The 21,986-nt window shown below is 41.7% G+C and overlaps 1 protein-coding gene across 1 annotated transcript in view; it reads right to left on the reverse strand.

Moving 5' to 3' along the window:
* LOC123980053 (interferon-induced very large GTPase 1-like) overlaps positions 1-20,166 on the reverse strand; it is a 24,516-nt gene extending 4,350 nt beyond the window's left edge. Inside the window, exons 1-4 of the mRNA XM_046064238.1 lie at positions 19,898-20,166; positions 15,969-16,089; positions 15,730-15,852; positions 327-1,507 (exon numbers count right to left, since the gene is read on the reverse strand). Of these exons, the coding sequence (XP_045920194.1) occupies positions 327-1,507; positions 15,730-15,852; positions 15,969-16,089; positions 19,898-20,011 (1,539 nt within the window). The 5' untranslated portion in view covers positions 20,012-20,166. The remainder of the gene's footprint in view (positions 1-326; positions 1,508-15,729; positions 15,853-15,968; positions 16,090-19,897) is intronic.
* Between the last annotated feature and the right edge of the window lie 1,820 nt (positions 20,167-21,986).

Raw genomic sequence — 21,986 nt, forward strand, 5'->3', positions numbered from 1 at the left:
TTTTTGTACAGCTCCCTGAGGCCAGACAGTTTTTCTCGAGACAGGTTATCGAGGTTCATTCGCATCCATTTCAGGAAATATCTCCTCTCTATCCCTGGACTTGATATTGAGTAGATGAAACATGTCATAGCGTTAGACATGTCACAAGAGTTCTGTTTTTCCCGAAGTTTTCTTTTCTGTACCTGAAGATCACTTTTGTACTTTTCTATGTTTTCAGACCCAACTTTTCGAAGGCGAAATTCTTCCTTCTCTAAGAGAGTCAGTTCCTTCCATATTTGGCCCTGCAGGGGAAGCTGAGCTTCTTTGTATTTAAGGGTGTCTTGAATTTCTGCAGTGATGGCATCTGCATTTTTCTTGGCAGACTGGCACTCTGCACAGTCCTCATCCACCAAGATACCTAATTCATGGGCAATGTCAGCCATCTGCTCAATCCCCATCTTCATCTTTGTGTTCTCAACTACATTGCTGACGGTTTTCCGCAGATGTTTGATAAAGTCTGCATCATTCATGTGCTTAGCCTTCAAAAGGATGTTGGTGTTAGTTAAACCCAACTTGGTTGCTACCTTTTTTAGAGCATCTAAACTGAAGCTCTGGCTTTGGTGGTTGCCCACTAAGAAGATTTGTGCTTTGTGGTGTTGGTTGATAAGCAGCTTGCACTCAGAGTCCAAATTGTCAAAGAACACAAACACTGCTGCAGATGTCTGATACAAAAAAGAAAATTGTGTTTCAAATGAAGCAATGTCCCCACGAAGGTTAGCTACAGCTACAGGCTCACTGAAAACATCCATGTTTTTGTTCCCACAAGGAAGGTACCAAGTAACTTCAGCCAATCCATTGGATATTCTCCTTGGACTGTCCCCACACTCCATGTTACGGTGAATAAATGTGTCATGGTACTGCTGAGAATTGCTCAGAAGCTGATTGAGGATCTCTGACTTGGATAAAGAGCACTCACCTAGTCTCACAAAAGATATCATTGGAAGTTCAGAGACAACAATCCTGTCTTCAATAAAACCCTTGGATTCTAACAGTTTCTGAGGTCTGTACTTTTTCACAATGTCTCTCATGGCCCAAAGCATGAGTGTGCACTGCTTTGTGTCGCAATTAGGAAGCAGCAGAGGCACAGAAAACTGACACATAGTCATTTTGAGTGCCATTTCCTGCCGTACAAAACCATCAGAACATAGAAAGAGAGCAGTGATTATGTCAAGGGGGTTTATCACGTCACCTGAATGTAGACTATCAAACAGACCATCAAGATCTAACTCTGTATTTCCTGAAGCAGCCTCACAGGTTGATTTACATACTGATGTACATTTCACATTTCTAGCTGTCACATTAACCATCATCAGTTTCTTTAGAAAATACCATGGAAGATCTGAATTACACTTGGCAGGTTCATCAGTAATGGTCCTCTCTTCAATCTGAAGGACTGTGCCCAGGGACAGCTTCTCTGTGAAGTGGTGCTCCAACCCCAGATCCTCCAATAAGCTCTCCAGTTGTGTCTCTGTGGATATGAACACGTGTGTTATTTCAAATCAATCATAGATATTTTAATAAAACATGGATCCAAAGTTAATTGACACATAGAGAAAAATCATGTATGCTGAAATGTCTGGTAATGCTGCACAATGTAAATTTTTTCATCTTGCCTTTGCATTTAAGCTGAAGTTAGCGGCACCTAAATTTAGAAAATCTGTGTTTGTGTTGTTTGTTTGTTTTTCAACTTCTGTTCCCAATATACAACAGTAAACCACTTCTTCAAAATTCTATTTCATATATATTGCATATATAAACGTAAGGTTGAAGTACTCATAAGCTACAGATTGGTTGGAATTTAATTTAATGAACCATTTGCAGTTTATTTTTCTACAGGTAAACCCAGTTATTCCTAAATTCTTCTTCTTTTTAGAAGTGGCAGAGATATTGAAGTACTCTATGTAAAATCACTAAATTACACATATAGAAACATAATCAGTTTTTGTTGCCCCACAACAGGGGCTTAAAGATAAAATGTTGGTCAGTCATTTGGGTAATTAACAACAACAAAACTCCCGGGTCGCAGCAATATGTTTAATGTTGCCAGGGGCGGACTGGCCATTGGCAGTTTGGGAACAATCCTGAATGGTCGGTGTTCAAGTGCAAGTTTTTATCTTTCGTTTCTTATGTTCAACTTTAAATTCGCAGCCACGCTGGCCGGCCCATCAGCTGCAGGGAATGCTGAATCAGACTGGGCCAAACCAATAGCCTACTTTCAATACTGAGGGGGGTTATGGGCAGCCCCTTCCAACTTGGACCGATCCTTGTTTTTGCTGATGTCTGATTGGCCAATCTAAGGAGTTTAATTTCCATCTGAGACAATTTTGATCTCAATACATTTGATCAGGCTGAACTCAGCCCAAGGTTGTGTGACAAGCACAACAGAGCAGGTAAATATTTTGAAAAGAAAGAAAGAGGAAAAAGAAACGTGTGGTACCGAAAAAATATGAATTAAGAATTAAAAAAATTAAGACAATGGAAACAGAATAGGGACAGAATAGTGACAAGGACAGGTAGAATTGGGTAGGCAATTATCCATAGATAGGATTAGAAAATGGATTATTGTTTGTTATATTTATTACTGATGTTCTTAATATTTATATGTAGCTGTACAATCAGAACAAGGAGAGTCATGGCCCAGCACAGGGGAGCTGAGCCAGGGAGAGGCCTGCTCAGAGCTCAAGCTGAGGGATTTGATTTTTATGTACACACAAAGTTTCTTGAAGGACTTTATCATAATGACATTGACTCTGTACAAGTACAACACTATTTATTAAAATAACTGCAAAAATCTTTTGCCGTGCTCCCACATGGCACTCACATAAAATGCCTCTCGATCTAATTTTCAGTCCCAGTACATCCCTGAATATTACAGTAGGTGAATGGTGGAGGCTACGCTGTTGAAAGACTTGAGTGTAGATTTATTTCTGAAAGAGTGAGGGAGTTCTAGGAAACGATCTTTCCTCACTAGTTCATCACTTCAAAATATTCTCTAACATCGCCTACAGCAGCTAACGCTGCACATTGCTAAACTAACATTAGCTAATGCTTATCAGTGGAAGAGTGCTAATGTTAATGAGCAGTTAAACTTCTGTGTTTAACTAATCAACACATTCTCACTCCCGACTTGGTCAAGGCCCTTTGCCGTCGCCTTTTAACGACCTGGGTACCCCTTTTATTGACGTTTAGGGCTCCTTGGTCAAGTTAGTAACACTTAGCTACAACGAATATACAACTTCTGGTAAAGTTAGCAACAATACATTTGTAATGTCCGGTTAGACTTTCAAAATAAAACACTAGCGTTTCCAAAAATCGCCATTTTGAAACGGGGCGTTATTAAAGTCGTGAAACATTGCAGTTTGGTTAGGTTTAGGCACAAAAACTACTTGGTTGGGTTTAAGCAACAAAACTACTCGGTTAAGGTTAGGAAAATATCATGGTTTGGGTTAAAATAATTATGCAAGTCAGTTAACATGTAAGTTAACTAATGTCACTTATGTCAATTTACATAACTCACATAAAAATCTTTAATGCTGACTTTTTGTTTCACATAGGACATGAACCCTGGTCCCCCGGTTCAAAGTCGGGGTTCTGGACCTCCATCCAACCCAACAACCGTGTTAAATATCATACACCTACTTTTACCGTCAAAAACTGACACTACAGGGCTTCCCCCAATGCGTTGAACAATGACGGTAAAGGGATACCCAGTTACAACCTGACCACTATGGCTCTGGACCATGCGTCCATAAGTGACCAGTCAGGGAGTCAGAATGGGTTGGAATCGTAGTATCAGAGCTCCATTAATGATGCCTTTTTTTTCATTCCAGCGCACGTGCTTCCATCAGGTTCAATATAGGCCTACTCAGAGTTGATTGAACTAATTCAGATCAGCTGATCTGGAACTGAAAACTCAGACTTTCCCACCTCAGACTCAGTCAACTTAGAGCTCAGGGATAAGCTCAGAGTTTGTTAAACCTGCTTCCTAAAACAGGCCTCATGTACAAACGCAGCCTATGCACAAAAAGGTTAACTAAGCTGGTTTTCACGTAGACGTGGGATGTATAAAAATCAACGTGACGTGAGAATGTGCGGGCCGTGACGCAAACTCTTGAGCTGCCGTGAGAATATGCGGACCCTCGCCAACTTTTGTCTGGCTGTGTCAGTGAACTCCAAAGTGCCAAAACTCACCAAATGTTTCAAAATAGCGTTTTAAACAATAGTGACTGTGCAGATGTCAATGAAGTAGTCAATTGAAAAACTAATTATGTCCGTGAATACACAATAAAAGTTTGATCATGTTTGTATGTTGTGGTTTAATATCATAATAAAATTGAATGTGAGAGGAATAGATGATGATGGCTCTCACAGATTTAATTTCACTTCATATCACACATTATCACTTTATCATTAAACATTTAAACCAGCAGTGTTATTTGTGCTTGCGCTAGTGAGCCACAACTATTCCATACTGCACCTTTCAATTGTAAAATAGGCCTAAATAAAATAAGTCAAATTAGTGCCAAATCTTAAATCAATGTCCACTAACGCACTGAGACGCCGCGGTGGTGCACAAACAGATCTGCATTCTCACCTCAACTCACCTGGCACATCTTCACCACCTGCACATATGGAATGTGTAAATTTAAAATGCGCAGAAAAAAAGCCAACCTGGCGGAACCGTGCCATCCCAGTACAAAGACAAATAGGCTATGCCCACTGTTTCTGGTAGTCTGGTAGGGATCAACAATTGCCTATATAGTGTTTAACTTTCTACCTACAGTCTTTGTTTAATACAATTCTATGAAACTCTTAGAGCCTTCTTTTGTTTGTGAACAAGCTGCATCAAACAATATGTAGGCTACTTTCTAACTTCCACCTCACATGCACCTCGATTTCTGTATCAGAAAAACTCTTTTCCCGTCTTTTGTGACATCCACTTTATGTCCGACCATGTTTTCTATATTTCAACCAGTATGAGTCTCTGAGCCTGCTGCGCTGACTGCCATTGTAACATCAATGCCACACTGTCGTTTTGCGTTTGTTGTTGATCAAAGAGTTCAAACAATCAAATTAAATATTTCTCCTCTACTCCACTTCAGTGATCAACACCTTGATCTCACAATCAGTGTAGTATCTCTTTTTCACATGTTTTGCAGCAGGATTGGCCGTTGTGATTTGGACCTTAGGAGCTGACGCTGGCTTATTTCTGGTCATTTGCATAGTAATTTATGGGAGGAGCCAAGGCGGGGTATGTGGCTCGTGCATATGCTCTCAATTTCATGTTGATTGGGATGTAGATATTTCTGTGCATATGTACTTTTCTAATTCTGTGAGTACGCCATCTTTCAGTATGAAAGCTGCGCAGTCTTTTATACATGAGGCCCCTGGTATCTAACACAGGCTTCCTAGCCAAACAAATCTGTCTAGCTCCTCTTTCAAATGTGCAACGATAGTGTGAAATCTCACAGTTGCAGGTCCTCATTGTAGACAGTCATGTTAGACAATCATAAACGGCATGTTTTAGAGCCAGATGGTAGTTGAGAAATGGTTTTTTGTAGCTTTCAATAGAATTTAAAAATTGCTGGTAGGAATAAACAAGATGTGATGATGCTACATTGAAAGTAGTTATTATGGCAGATTATATGTAAGGTAAATTACACCTCCTTTTTCTCTCTCGCTCTCTCTGCATTTCAGATTCTAGCAGCAATTAATCGAAGGCTTTTAAAAAAAAAAAAACATAATCCATTCAGGATAAGGTATTATTGCCCACATACATAACATGTTTCCATATTGGCCTGTTCTAAATGTAGTTTATAGAGGAAATGGGTCAACAATCCAAATCATTTTCAAAATCTAAATATTGGCATAAAAATCGGTTCCTTTTCACTTTAATATCAGCCTTGTAATGTGGGTTACAAAAAATGCAAAAAATCAGAGAAATTAACCTTTTTTCATTTTCACAAATAAAATAAAGGTTTTACAATTTTTTAAAACTGTTTCAGTTTTTTAGTATTGCACAGGATACTGATACTGGAAAGGTATCGCAGTACCCTGCTGTTAAAAACAATACAATACTGCCTTTTATTGGTATCCATACTTTAATAAGAGCCGCTCCGAGCAGAGCATTATGTGTGAGCGCAGCGTTCTCAGAGCTGCGCACACAGCGCCGCTCAGCTCCAATATCACACCAAGCCCCCTCGCTCATCTGTATTGTTTGGCTGTAGCCGCGCCACCTTTCCGTATGGTCTTTTCTGCACATGCGCATACTTCCCGCTCCAATTTGTACCACGCATGTGTGAATATTGTAGTTGACAGAAGCTCATGATCTCAAAAAAAACTTTATTAACAACACAATATTATACAAATACACTGTAGCAGGCAGTCAAAGCATTAGCATAAAAACTGAAATTAAGATGCTCAATTTGTTCTTGTTTCCACCAGCTAAATGTTAAAATGAACAGGGAAAGTATAATGAGCATAAAGTTGAGCTTTGTTGTAAAGCATCAAGAGTGTGTATGAGTGTGTGTGTGTTTGGGGAGGGGGGCATGAGAGTCAGTGACATTGGGGGCCCGGGCCTTGTACGCCTCAGAGTCCTGGAGGCGTACAGATCCTGAAGAGATGGAAGGTAACAACCAATCACCTTCTCTGCAGACCGAATGACATACTGCAGCCTGCCCTTGACCCTGGCGGTGGCAGCAGCATACCAGATGATGATGGAGGAGGTGAGGATGGACTTGATGTTGGCGATGTAGAAGTACGCCATCATTGTCTTTGGCAGGCTGAATATCTTCAGCTGCTGCAGGACGTACATCCTCTGCTGGGCCTTCTTGATGAGGGAGGTGATGTTAAGCTCCCACTTGAGGTCCTGGGAGAGGATGGTGCCCAGGAAGCCCACGGTGTTGACTGCAGGGTCACCCAGGATGATAGGGGAGGTTGGGACTGGGCTCTTTCTAAAATCTACGATCATCTCCATTGTCTTGCACCACGACACCAGGGGCCTCATGTATAAAAGACGGTGCCGCTTTCATACTGAAAGATGGCGTACTCACAAAAAAAGTACATGTGCATAGAAATATCCACGTGTAAAACCAGGCGTATGCCAGGTCCTGTGCACCTTTCCTTTTAGTCCAGGGCGAGAGGAGATGCTGAGAATATATGCACTGCGCGGAGCTCTGTAATCAAATATGATTTTGCCCATTTTAAATAGTAACAACAAAAATCGAAAATCAATCTGTGGCGATCGGCATTGATAATGTGGCAGGCCGCCACAAATAAATCAATGCGTGGGAAACGCCTACTGTTGAGGTTATCCAGTTTGATCATTTTATTGCCTTTATTTAGTCGAGGGTGTCAGCATCTGTGACTGAAGTAAGATTAATTAATGATTTTGCTGAAGGCTGGCCATACCTAACGCAATGCACGCTGCAACTTTATCCTCACTTTGACCACGGTACCAGACTAGTAGTCTACTAACATAGTTCGCATGGGTCTAAGTTATTGTTGACAGTTTAAGACACACACACACATTAGCAAGTTATGGCATAAGAGAGAAAAGGCTTAATAGCCAATGGTAACTTACACGGTGATCAACCTCCTTTATGCGTCATGGTCTGTAATTGTTTATTTTTATATTGTAGAAAACACTTTATATATTCCAACAATCCGAAACATAAAATGGTGTTGAAACAGTATTAGATTAAAGCAAAGCCAAAATAAAACAAACCAAAAGAAAGAAGGTAATTGTGAGTCTTATTAAAGTATCATAACGTGTGTCTGTATTGCAAGGATTTTGCTAAATGTGGTTGATGGATTTTATAGTTTGAGTTTGAGAACGTGCGTCGCTTTAAAGGTTGCCGCCGCAAGGAATTGTGGGACATTCTCTCCTTTCCTTTTGTAAAGGATGGCCTGGTGTACACTATGCTAAAGGAGATATGAAAGGAAGCATTGAGGCACCTGTCCTTCGCTTTTAGAGAATTCGAACAGCTCTTATATCATGGCTGCCACTGAAATAGTTCCGGCAAAAAAAAAAGCAAAAAAGCCCAGATGATACGTGGAAATTATGTTCACTTGAATGGAGCCATCGCAAAAATGCCTTGTGGTGGCCATTTCATTTTCCGCCATAACCAAATTATGTATTTTGCATCATATCTCCTGAACCAAACATGATAACACAAAAAGGTGATGTCTACCCCTATATTTTCATGGTCAAGGTTTGCAATGATACCATGTAAAACATCATAAACTGTTCAAGTGAAGAGTTAATGGTGAATTTAGTGATGTTGTGAGAAGCATTATAATGAAATTGCAAGCATATTTCATGTAATCTTTAATTTACAATCACTCTCTGAGGCCAGAATGGTCTGTTGTGTTGTTGAGTCCACAAGGGAAAAGCATTTATTTCAATTGCAGGCCTGTGACAGTAAAACTGTCACTCTATTTTCACGTTTGGTCACGTTTCAGCGCTACACTCTGCCTGATAGTAACAGTGTCTCACAAAAGTGATTACCCCCCTGACATTGTTGTAAATATTTGATTATATCTTTCCATGTGACAACACTTAAGAAATCACACTTTGCTACAATGTAAAGTAGTGAGTGTACCACTTGTAAATTTGTAAACTTGTAAATTTTTCATTGTAAATTTGTTGTCCCCTCAAAATAACACATCACACAGTCATTAATGTCTAAACTACTGGCAACAAAAGTGAGTACACACTTGAGTGAAAATGTCCAAATTGGGCCCAAAGTGTCAATATTTTGTGTGGCCACCATTTTTTCCAGCACTGCCTTAACCCTCTTGGGCATGGAGTTTACCAGAGCTTCACAGGTTGCCTCTGGAGTCCTCTTCCACTCCTCCATGACGACATCACGAAGCTGGTGGAGACCTTCTGTTTGAGGATGTTTAGGTCTGGAGACATGCTTGGCCAGTCCATCACCTTTACTCTCAGCTTCTTTAACAAGACAGTGGTGGTCTTGGAGGTGTGTTTAGGGTCGTTATCATGTTGGAATACTGCTCGTCGGCCCAGTCTCCGAAGGGAGGGGATCATGCTCTGCCTCGTGTCACAGTACATGTTGGCATTCATGGTTCCTTCAATGAACTGTTGCTCCCCAGTGCCGGCAGCACTCATGCTGCCCCAGACCATGACGCTCCCATCACCATGCTTGACTGTAGGCAAGACACACTTATCTTTGTACTCTTCACCTGGTTACTACCACACATGGTTGGCACCACCTGAACCAAATAGGTTTATCTTGGTCACATCAGACCACAAGACATGGTTCAAGTAATCCATGTCCATAGTCTGCTTGTCTTCAGCAAACGGTTTGTGGGCTTTCCTGTGCATCATCTTTAGAAGAGGCTTCCTTCTGGGACGACAGCCATGCAGACCAATTTGATGCAATGTGCAGACTGACTCCCCACCCTTTCAACCTCTGCAGCAATGCTAGCAGCACTTATACTTCAATTTCCCAAAGACAACCTGTGGATATGACGCTGAGCATGCTCACTCAACTTCTTTGGTTGACCAAGGTGAGGCCTGTTCAGAGTGGAACCTGTCCTGTTGAACTGTTGTATGGTCTTGGCCACCTGCTGCAGCCACCATGCTGCAGCCCAATTTCATGGTCTTGGCAATATTGTTATAGCGTAGGCCATCTTTATGTAGAGCAACATTTCTTTTTTTCAGATGTTCAGAGAGTTCTTTGCCATGGAGTGCCAAGTTGAACTTCCGGTGACCAGTATAATGTTAAGATAACACCAAATTTAACACACGCACAAGCTGTAACCCAACGGGACAAAATGACGGTGTCAATCGGCTACCTAATTATGAAAATAGGTAGGCCATAGATCAAATATAAGACAAAGTTTTCTCATGAACCTGTGATTGTAAAGTCACAGTCACACCCAGCAGGTTAGCTTATTAATTATTTTTTTGCAGTGGAAAATGTCTCTATAGGTAAAAGTTTTAGACATCTATTTTACAATTAATGAAAAATCATTTTATTAATGCTGTCAAAACACATTCAGACTATCAGCAGGTAATAATGAAAAACTCACTTTACAATAGGAATGCCAATTCCAATCAGTGCAACTAGCCTACATTATGAAAGATTACTGTTCATTGATCAGTTTTTTAGGTTACATAAACAGTGATTACTGCAGTAATGCAGCCCTCAGTAAGTGTTTTCAGTGCAACTGTCCAGAGAGTCGCAGCGTTATAACCTACTTAAAGACGGACATAGATTTTATTCTGTGCTGAGGCTAAATCCATGATGTGCTGAGATCTGTCCTTACATCGATGACAGATTGATCATAAAGCGGTCATGTTCAAGATCATGTTTAGGTAAAAAACTAATAGCCTATCTAACCGGAATTTTAAGGTTTTTAAAGATGTAAATGTGTTGTGCTTTGATATCGACAGAATGACTGAGGAAATGAGACGGTGTGTCAGACAGCCGCCTCAGACTCCGCAGGAGGGGAGAAGTTACAGAGAAACTGACGGTTTTCCAGCTTATCCTGTGAACCTAACCTCCTCCCGAGGAGGAAAAAATCATCAATAAAATCAGACACAGACTTCAGTGTAGACAACACAAATATACACACAAAAACAAACAAACAAAAACATTATAGACATATTGACAAATAGTGCAGTGAGCAGAGTGCAAAGGATGCAGGAGTATGTACATGTCGGAGGTGGATGTGATATACAGACATATACACGTATACATGTACACAGTGTAATGAAGCATAGTACAAAGGATGCTGGAATAAATAAGTAAAAGTATATTGTGCAGGAGTTATGACTTGACGTAGGTGGATTGGTATATAGTATCTACAATATGACAATATAACAGTATGAACAGCACTGAAATAGAGAATGGTGAGTAAATAATAAGTGTTAGCCAGTAAACAGGTTGCTGATTAGAGACAGAGTTACTGGGTTATTGCACAAGAATTGAAATAAGCTGTTCTTCAGAGTGATGGCTTGTGGTCCTGACTGCTCCTGTCCTTTTTGGTGGCGGATCCAAACCAGACAGTGATGGACGTGCAGAGGACAGACTGGATGATAGCTGTGTAAAAGTGGATCAGCAGGTCCTTAGGCAGGTTGAGCTTCCTGAGCTGGTGCAGGAAGTACATCCTCTGCTGGGCCTTCTTGATGATGGTGTCCCTGTTGGGCTCCCACTTCAGGTCCTGGGAAAGTCAGTCAGGAAGTTTGTGATCCACTGACAGGTGGAGGCTGGCACAGTGAGCTAGGTGAGTTTGGTGCTGAGGATGTCCGGTATGATGGTGTTGAATGCCGAGCTCAAGTCCGCAAACAGGATCCTTGCATATGTCCCTGGAGAGTCGAGGTGTTGCAGGATGTAGTGCAGTCCCAAGTTGACTGCATTATCCACTGACCTGTTAGCTCTGTAGGCAAACTGCAGGGGGTCCAACAAGGGGCCTGTAATGTCTTTCAGGTGGGCCAACACCAGTCTTTCAAAGGACTTCATGACTACAGGGCGACAGGCCAGCTGGTCTGCACAGATTTTCAGGCAGGATGGAGACACACCATTGGGGCCAGGAGCATTCCTGATCTTCTGCCTTTGGAGGAGGAGGCTCACATCCTCTTCACAGATCTTGAGTGCAGATGAGGGGTCAGAGAAGGGGGGTGGCAGTGTGTCAGAGGGGGAAGGTGACTGTTTGAAGATGGTGTTGGAGTGGGGGAGAAGTGTGACTGTGGGCTTTTCAAACCTACAATAAATAAGATGAACCAGACAGTGATCAGAGAGTCCCAAGGCTGCATGGGGAACAGAGCGATAGGCGTTCGTTACTGTAATGTAGCAGTGGTCCAGTATGTTAGTGTCCCTGGTGGAACACTTAATATGCTGTCTGTACTTTGGAAGTTCATGGCTGAGATTTGCTCTGTTGAAGTCCCCAAGAACAATGAGCAGGGAGTCTGGATGTTATTTCTCCATGTTAGTTATCTGGTTGGCCAGGTGTAGTAACACCTCACTAACACAGGCCTGAGGTGGAATGTAAACAGCAACCAGGACAAACGAGGAAAACTCCCGTGGTGAATAAAAAGGTTTACAGTTATAAATAATGTCTCTAAGTGAGGGCTGCATGATGGATTCAACATAACATAAGGTGTTCAAAGGACTTCATAACCACAAATGTCAGGGCGACGGGTCTGTAGTTGTTTTGTCCTGTGGGCCTTGGTTTTTTTGGGACAGGAATGATGGTGGAGCCTTTAAAGCAGGCTGGCACAACATCTCCTGTGAGGTGTTAAAAATGTCCACGAACACCGGAGACAGCTGATTGGCACAGTGCTTCAGGGTGGATGGGGAGACAGAGTCCGCTCCAGCTGCTTTGCGGGGTTTCTGCCTCACAAACAGTCTGCTGACATCCCTCTCCAGGATGGTAAGAGAGGGGGAGGAGGTGGAGGGTGAGATGGTGGACTGTAGCCGATCAGTGGTGGGACGGGGGATGGTGTCAGGTCTGTCCAATTGTCTTTCAAAGCGACAGTAAAACTGGGTCAGCTCAAAAACAAGACGCGCTGCAGCGTTCTGAATCATTTGTAGAGGTTTCACTACACAAGCTGGAAGACCCGCTAGGAGGGCATTGCAGTAGTTGAGGCGAGCGGTAACCTCGGCCTGTACCAGAAGCTGGGTGGCATTTTGAGCGAGGTAGGACCTGATTTTTCAGATGTTGTATAGAGTAAAGCGGCACGACCAAGAGACGGCAGCAGCATGGTCTGAAAAGGACAGCTGGTCATCAATCATGACACCCAAGTTTCTCACCACCCTTGTTGGAGTGAAGGTTGAGGAGCCAATTTGTAGTTTGATGTTACGGTGGATAGATTGCTTGGCTGAAATGACCAAGAGTTCAATCTTAGGGAGGTTTAGTTGAAGGTGGCAAGCCTTCATCCATGCAGATATGTCCGAGAGACAGTCTATGATCTGTGCCGAGACGGTGGGGTCCTCTGGCGGGAAGGATAGGTAGAGTTGCATATCATCTGCATAGCAGTGGTAAGAGAAGCCGTGCGAGTGAATGATTGGCTCCAGTGAGATGCTGTAAATTGAGAAGAGAAGGGGCCCTAGCACTGAGCCTTGGGGTACCGCTGTGGAGAGGCAGTGGGAGGAGGATAATTGTCCTTGCCACAAAACATTGTAGGAACGCCCTGAGAGATAGGATTCGAACCACAGGAGTGCTTTACCTGAGATGCCTATTGCTGAGATTGCGGATAGGAGGATCATGTTATTGACTGTGTCAAAGGCAGCTGATAGGTCAAGCAGGATAAGAACCGAGGATTGTGCTGCAGCTTTAGCTGACCTTAGGGCTTCTGTTACGGACAAAATAGCTGTTTCAGTAGAGTGGCCACTCTTATGGATCTAGGAGGTCATTCCATGAGAGGAATTCTGAGACCTGTTTGAAGACTGCCCGTTCGATAGTTTTGGATAAAATTGGTAGAAGAGAAACTGGCCAATAGTTCTCAACTTGTATTGGGTCGAGTGAGGGCTTTTTAAGCAAGGTGTAACCTGAACCCTTTTGAAAGTGGTCGGGAGGATTCCTGAAGTCAGGAGTTCTGATATTTCGTTGTCCATGAGAGGAGTAAACGAGGAGAGTGAAGTGCCATTGTCCTGGGAGGGTAGAGGAAATGATGTAGTAGGACTGCTACATGATAGGTTTTCCTGTGCTGGGGTCACACAGTGGGAGCTGACCGGGGGGAATAGAATAGTTGATTTTGAGAGATTTAGAGAATTGGCTAGTTATAGCCGCCACTTTGCCTGTGAAGAAGGCAGCAAAGGTATCAGCAGACAAGTTTGTTGGTGGAGGAGGTGGAGGAGTATTTAGTAGCATTTTAAAAGTGGAAAACAATGTCCTCGAGTCAGTGGCAATTCTGTTATTATAGCACTGATGCTTATTGAGAAGGAGGATAGGATCAGTTGGTATCCCTTAAGGTTGGGTCTTTGGTTTTTCGCCATTTTCTTTCAGCAGCTCTGAGATCAGTGCGGAGCCCACGGATGGTATCATTTAGCCATGGATACAGGCTATCCAGGCACAAACTCAGTGTAGAGCAAAGAGATTGTGTGGTGTCATTGACCTCGAGTGAGGAAAATGTGTTGAGGGAAGGTAGAGCGAATGCTACCACTGAGGCAAAGTGACAGGTTACGGAGGTTGTGGCGGTGTGAGACCAAGGGTGCTGGAACAATGGGCTGTTCCTGCAGACTGTAAACTGAATAAAAAAGTGGTCAGACATGCGTAGAAGAGTGACAGTTAGGCACTCGGTGGGACAGTTTTGGACAAGAACAAGGTCCAGCACCTTGCCAGCTTTGTGGGTTGGGGGGCTGTGAACTAAACTAAATGATGATTCAGTATCATCTGGCACATTGAAATAAGAACTGTAGCCTTCTTAATTCAGATCACCTTGTTTTTCACAAGGTAGCGTATTTGATCCAAATTGCGGCTTGCAGAGAGCACACAAATCCAATAACAGCCATGTTTCCTTTTGTTCTGTTATCCAGTTATGCATGTCACATTAATTAGCAACAGCAATGACCTGCTGCTGGCAACAGACTTTAACTGGAAAAAGCAAGGGTCAGTGTCAACTAAAATGAGAAGCTACTAGCTGATTATTTTGTGTCAGTCGGTACAACCACATCATTTTTCACATTCACTCCTTTACTAGCATGTGGATCAAAATGGTCATAATGTTAGGTCATTAAGGTGAGCAGTGTGCTGCAACACTAGCAGGCTGAGGTGAAGTCGAGTTCAGTAAAGAAAGGATCATATTTTTATCTGCTTTATTGTAGTTGATATGATCCTTTTTTTTAAATGCTCACATGGGCCCCGATACCGATCCTCAGGATTTGCTTGGGACACCCCAAAGAAAATACAGTGAAAGTAAAACAATTCAACATTGCAAGCAGCAGTGGTAAGATGCCCCAGAGTTGGAATGTGCTAAAGCAGAGATTTTCAATGGGGGATTTAAGCCTCCCCGGGGGGGAACAAACTGTTTCAGGGGAGCCTTAGTGAATGGGGTCAAAAAATATTATACTTTTTATCAAAAGGAGACCACACAGAATAGCTCAAAGATACAGTAGTTTTGGGGAAGTTTACTGTCTGTCCCACTTTCCCAGAGTCCGAAATTAATACACCCCATAGACCATTTTTATGTATTTGGTGTACAATTTATGTCAAACAGCAATATTATACGATCTTTGTTAAATTGTTGAGTGTCTCAGATCAAAGAACATAATCATCGTCCCTCACGTATCCAGGAATTGAGCAAAACTAAGAAAGCAAACAAAGGGTGGGTGAGGGGTCTCAGACTTTGAAAACCTCTGTGCAAAATGTCTTTGGGATGTTTTTTTTAATCCCTACACACAGACCACCAGGTGGTCATAATGTTATAGCCGATCGGTGTATATAAAAGATTATGTCATTGCAAACCCAATGTAGTCCTCCCGAGAAGATCTTATCGGGAAAATAACTCAAAATAATAACTCATATAATCACCTTTGTGGGTGAACCACAAGTTTGTAGGAGCTATAATGTCAAACAGTTCACTTAATTGATATACTGTATGTTTTTTTTACAATGAGGTTTGTGTTTGCATTTATCTATATTAATCCTCTTTTACATAAAATAAGATTTTTTGGGAAGGACTTTTTTTATAGTCCTCACTACGTTTGTTTTTCTTTTACTCACTTATGTGTGTTTGTCCCTTCGGTTCTTCATAATCCTCCCTGCAACTGGTTGGAATGCAGCTGTCCACTTCACCAGCGGGAGTGTCCAAATGCTGAGAAACTGGCTCACTGCTGACATGAGGCACTGTGGAAATAACTACATTTTTAATGCCAATAATAATAATGGTTTTACTTAAAGCTACTCACATCCTGCACAACATTTAGTGGCGTTCTGCTGAAAAATAGATTACTAAAACTGACCTTTACCACTTGCATCGTCAGTCTGTTGACAGTCACCCTTGCCGTCATGCCATGGTGTTGATGGAGTGTCCTCTGCTTCCTCACAGTTAAGTTCAGCAAATGAATCTTCATCACTGATGTCCTTGATAAATAAGAAAAATGAAATGTGATAAATCAACTCATAATTCCATATACATAATAGCACAGTATCTTTATTGAATTTCATTTATCTTTTGGAACTAGCAGTTTAGCTCCATTGTGGATACACGCTCAGTCACCCCACACTTGTTCCAGATTATTGAAACAGCTTCTCATTGAAAGCAATAAGAGTTTTATTGCCCAAGAACTTTAATAATAATAATAATAATAATAATAATAATCCTTATTTGTAGAGCACTTTTCAAAAACAAGTTACAAAGTGCTTTAACAAGTGTAAAGAATAATACAAAAAAAACAAGATAAGAGCATGAAAACATTGAAAAGACTAAAATACAGATTAATATAAAGTTAGTAAAATACAATCAAATAAAAGGGATAAAATAAAGTCAAATAAGATCGGGAAAGGCTCTCCTATAAAAGTATGTTTTAAGAAGGGACTTAAACGAGTTCACTGACTCAGCCGACCTGATTTCGTCGGGCAGGCTGTTCCAGAGCCTCGGTGCCTGACAGCAAACGCTCTGTCCCCTTTAGTTTTCAGTTGAGACTCTGGAACAGACAACAGACCTCTGCCCGAGGATCTCAAGGTACGTGCTGGTGTGTATGGGACTAAAAGGCCAGAAATATAACAAGGCGAGAGGCCACGAGGAGCTTTAAAAGTGATCAATAGAATTTTAAAGTAAATTCTAAAACATACTGGGAGCCAGTGTAATGAAGCTAAAATAGGAGTAATGTGGTCATATTTCTTTGTTCTGGTTAAAAGCCTGGCAGCTGAGTTCTGGACAGTCTGGAGTCGATCAATAGATTTTTGGGTTAAGCAGGTGAAAAGGCTGTTGCAATAATCCAGGCGTGATGAGATGAAGGTGTCCTTAAAAGTTAACACAGATCGAATTTTAGCTATTGATAAAAACATGATTGAACAAGCTTTGTGGTGTGCTGCTCGAAATTTAAATTACTATCAAACCAAACACCAAGGTTCTTTGCCACAGGCTTAATGTGATTTACTAGGGAACCAGCAGATGGCAGTATTTGTTTTGCCATCTGCTGAGACCCGATGACCAGGATTTCTGTTTTGTCTGAGTTCAGCTGGAGGAAATTATTTGACATCCAAATAACAAACAACTTTAAATATCCCACAAAGTTTAAAATACGTATAGCCCAGACACGTGCAGAGAGTGGTGCTATGGGTGCTTGAGCACTGCCCTTTGATACCCAAAGTGCCCTGTTGTCAATGCAAAATGTCCTTCATTTATTTAATTTTTAAAGGCTCTTTTGTGATAAGTAAAATGAATAAATCATCATTTCACAGTAAATAAAAGGACGGAATAAAAGTGACGAGCCCTCCCGTTCAGACACCGTTAGTGATTCAGCAGCTCTGATTACAGGACACCTGCGATTCCGCCGGTAAGAGGGATTTGCCTCAATGTGCGTATTGTGGGTTGTTTTACAAGAAAGACGCAAAGAGAGCAGCACAGTTGTTGTGTATTGCTGTGTGTCGCCTGTAGAAGTAACGTTAGCTGCCGGCTAACACCAAGCCGACACCATGCCGAATGTTACTAGTACACATAGATAAACAAAAGTGCTCTGTTCACTTCGTTCTTGCTGTTTGGCGAAAAGTTTCACGGGCGTCGAGAAGTGTGGTCTTTTTTATGTAATTTGACTAAAAATGTTTCACTTGAACTAGGATTATTACAGTAACTTTATAATGAGTAGACATATAGTCAATAAAAAATATATCTCAGATTCACAATGCAATATATCATTACATACATACATAATCACAATATTGCATAGGCTACTGTAGACACACAAGTAAGTAAGAGACAGACAGACAGACACACACACCTCTGTCTATAGACTTGTTTGTCTCACTCTTACCCCTGCCTTCCTCATCCTTTCCCCCATTAATGTTTCCTTCTCAGATTATTTTCCACACGTTGTTGAATCTGGTATCTTATTTCCTCTACCTGCAGCTCTCAGTGTGTAGCAGTCTCTGTGAGCATCGCCCTCTTATTTTCTCGTAGCAGTCAGCCTTGACAGCGGCTGCAGCACTACAGCAGGTCAGTCACTCTAAGCCGGTCCCAAACACTCAACAATCTTTACCCTGTAAATTATGTCAGCCCACGGTGTTTTAAAGCTAGAGATGGGTTTCGTTTTCAAAACTGCATCACAGCATTTGCTGATGTATCGCTACAGAAGCATCTCAGCAAGCAATACATAACAATATATTTCTGTATGATATTTTGAGAACAGCCCATCTGCCCACCTGCCCTTCCAAAGGTCTCTGCACTGGTGTAGCCCAGTTGACTGCATCATTTTCCTAATCACAACCATCAGCTTATCAGTTTGTAGGATTTGGAAATGTGTGACTTTGGAGACTGCTGGTGTTACTACAGTATTTCAAAAAACCCACTTCCACCTCTCACAGTTCTATTTTGCCTATCTTTGTTCAGCTTCGTTGTCCTTGTGTTGAGCTGTACGTCAATTTCTGTCTCCCTAAAAATCAAACTGCGTGTAAGCATATTGATAGCAATGAGCTAATTATGATTCTCATGACTGTTTCTTGAAAATACAAAACAACCTAAAGAAGGTAAAGAGTTGCTTAACCAAATGTAAGCGTATATCAATAATAATGACAATAAAACAAATGAAACACATAATGCATTTTATCATATGCAGAGTTTATTGATTATGGTTTCTTTGGAAGATTCTGCATTACAGTAACCCTACCAAGCAGCGCCTTGTGGGAAACCCCCCTCAACCTTTGTCAAGCAGTTTGAAATAAGACACGTGCTCGGTGAACATCTAAAGGGCCGATCAGACAGAGCGCGCTTTTCAGGTAAAAAATGTGGCACGCTGCCTTTTTTGTTAAAGCCTACAATTACACAAAAATATATACACACACGCTATATAAATAAAATTGAATTGAACATACATGGACAACTGGGGGTGAATGGAGCTACATAAAACAAGTCGCGCAGAAGGCTTATTGCCTACAGGAAACAAGTGGAAAAAGGCACCTTTTGCTGCAAAAACCACATTCTGTCTGACCACTTCCTCAATCTTATCACATCAAGCATTAAAATCGCCACAATTTTTCTTCGATCTACTTACTAATATCACAAGTTTAGACTTTAAAATTCTGCCAAGTCCAATTTTGCTTGCAGCCTAATGTCATAATAACTATATAGCCCAGTTAAGTTATGTGATGTGATGCCATGCGGGCAAAAAAGACTATTTCTCCATAGGGAACAATCCCATACATAAGCCTGCATCTGGTACATGACAAAATCAGTTAATTAAAAAAACATCTTGAAAACAGAGGGAAGTGTTTCCTTTGTGCCTGCTAATTATGATTCTCATGACTGTTTCTTAAAAATACAAAACAACCTAAAGAAGGTAAAGAGTTGCTTAACCAAATATAAGCGTATATATAATGATAATAAAACAAATGAAACGCATAATGCATTTTATCATATGCAGAGTTTATTGATTATGGTTTCTTTGGAAGATTCTGCATTACAGTAAGCAGCACCTTGTGGGAAACCCCCCTCCACTGTTGTCAAGAAGTTTGAAATAAGACACGGGGAACAATCCCATACATAGGCCTGCATCTGATACATGACAAAATCAGCTTGATCAGTCAATAAAAATAACATCTTGAAAACAGAGGGAAGCGTTTCCTTAGTGCCTGATCTGCTACATGCTGACTTTGAACCAGAGTTTACAGAAAGCCTATTTTTTCAGTCACATAGCCTAAAAACATTACTGACAAAAGCCTATAGCCTACCCACCTTTGAAGAAGATGTTCCCATGGCAAATTTGTATTCTTGCCTCCACGAGCTCTTCTCTTGGCTGTATGCGTTTGTGAGCAAAATGATTTGTTCTGTAGATGAAGTGTTGCACATCCATGCCTGTGCCAATGAAGTCCTGCAGTGCAGACCCTCCTTTTATTCTGCTGGTTTGAAATCACTTTCACTTTTGGTTTACCAATGAGCACATGGTTATCTGTAAAGTTCATCATACCACCCATCCCCCCAATATAGTGGCAATTCAGAAGTTATCACATGCACACACACGCCATAGCCTACTCTTTGTAATATTTATACATTATACAACATAAATAAGCAGACATTTTGTTAAAGTGACAGAATGCAAGCCACATAAGAAAGATAAATTTGCTGTACAAAAGTATTTTTATGAGCTTATTTTTAAGTCTACAACAATATTTCACTGGATTTATTTTAAAAATGAAAAAAGGCCACATTGGGTGGCTGTTTTGAAGTGAATACATGACCTTTGATGTAACTGAGTCCAAATTAATTATATATAATGTTGTTTCTTCCACCGGATTCTCACTTATACTTTACCAACATGGGTCCGGTTCTTCTTTATTTTCAACCTCAGGAAAACATATAGTCCAGTACAGAATCGTGATCAAACCCATGATAAACCATTGCATATTTCACACCTTCAAACTGTAGGCTAGCTGTTGTGTAACTTGGATTTTGGAATTGTATGATTGAGTTTTAAAATGTATTAGATTTGTCTAGTCCTGACTTTGCAGCTGTGCATGTAAGTCAGACATTCCTCACAGAGAAAGGCTGCTCCTGGCTAATATCTTGTCTAGACGAAATTGGACTCAGGCTGCCATGCAACAGGAAATCAGAGCTTGGTATGCGCCCGCATCTTTACAGAGACCTGCCCCATCAACATCCAAGATTAAGCTTGCCGAGCCCACCATGTTCCGATACAGTATGGTTCCGAGTTGTCAGAGCGCAAGGCTCCGGCAGAGATAGAGGAGGCAGATTGCGTGTTTACATCGGTGATGCTTGGTGCTCAAACGCAGTCAAAGGGAACAGACACTGTTTCCCAAATGTCAGATTTTGAGTACATACATTACACACTACTTCCCACTCAATATAAATGCTCATGCTGCTACGCAGGGGTAATTTTAGACAATTTTTAGGGGTGCTGAAGCCACCTCTATAATAATATTTTTTTGTCCTCTAACATTAGAATTTGTAAACTTGTCTGTTGGAGAAGGGACAACCAATTAGCCTACAGTTTCAAATGCCTTCACTTACAGAAAACAGGTTTATGGCTAATGCTGACATTTTGGGTGATGCAGATAAAGAGGAGCTCTAACAGTGACCGGAATTCAACGGCACCCGCCAATAAAACAAGAAGAACACCAGCATGAGGGGTCCAGAATGGAAACTGGTTCTTCAGCACATAAAAGACAACCTCCCAGCCAGCCTGGACCCTTGCCTGTTTGCTTTCAGAACCAACAGATCACCACAGAGATCAACCTACTGCTCAATGTCAGCAAAACTAAGGAGCTGATTGTTCCATCGCCAATCGCTTATCCTGTGTACAGGGTCGCGGGGAGCTAATTGTTGATTTCTGGAAAACGGAGATAAAGACACGCACTCCTGTCTACATCAGTGGAGCTGAGGTGGAGCAGGTGAATAGAATCATCACAGAGAACCTGACATGGTCAACTGACACTGATGAAGAAAGCTCAGAAGCAGCTCTATTTCTTAAACATCACTAAGGGTGTACTCATACTAGGCCCGGTTAGTGTAAGCCATTTTAAAATTTAGCCTTAGTCCTGTGTTTTTTTTACGTGGTGTGGTGTGGGGACAGAGTGGACCCAAATGCAATCCTCAGGTTTAACTGGTTGTATTAAGGAGAAAAGGGGTGAGGGACTGGAGTTGAGGGAGAGGTGGATGCTGCGGAAACCCAGGCACGGGGAACCGAGGTGACGGAGAACAGAGGGCCGGGGGACACTGGGGCCGAGGAAGAGAGGAGGCACGGGAGAACTCGGAGGACGCCGTGGGGGAAGCCCGAAGGGAGAGGACAGGTGAGCGAGCCCAGCCG

Source organism: Micropterus dolomieu, linkage group LG12 (genome assembly GCF_021292245.1).
Source record: "Micropterus dolomieu isolate WLL.071019.BEF.003 ecotype Adirondacks linkage group LG12, ASM2129224v1, whole genome shotgun sequence".
Taxonomy (NCBI): domain Eukaryota; kingdom Metazoa; phylum Chordata; class Actinopteri; order Centrarchiformes; family Centrarchidae; genus Micropterus; species Micropterus dolomieu.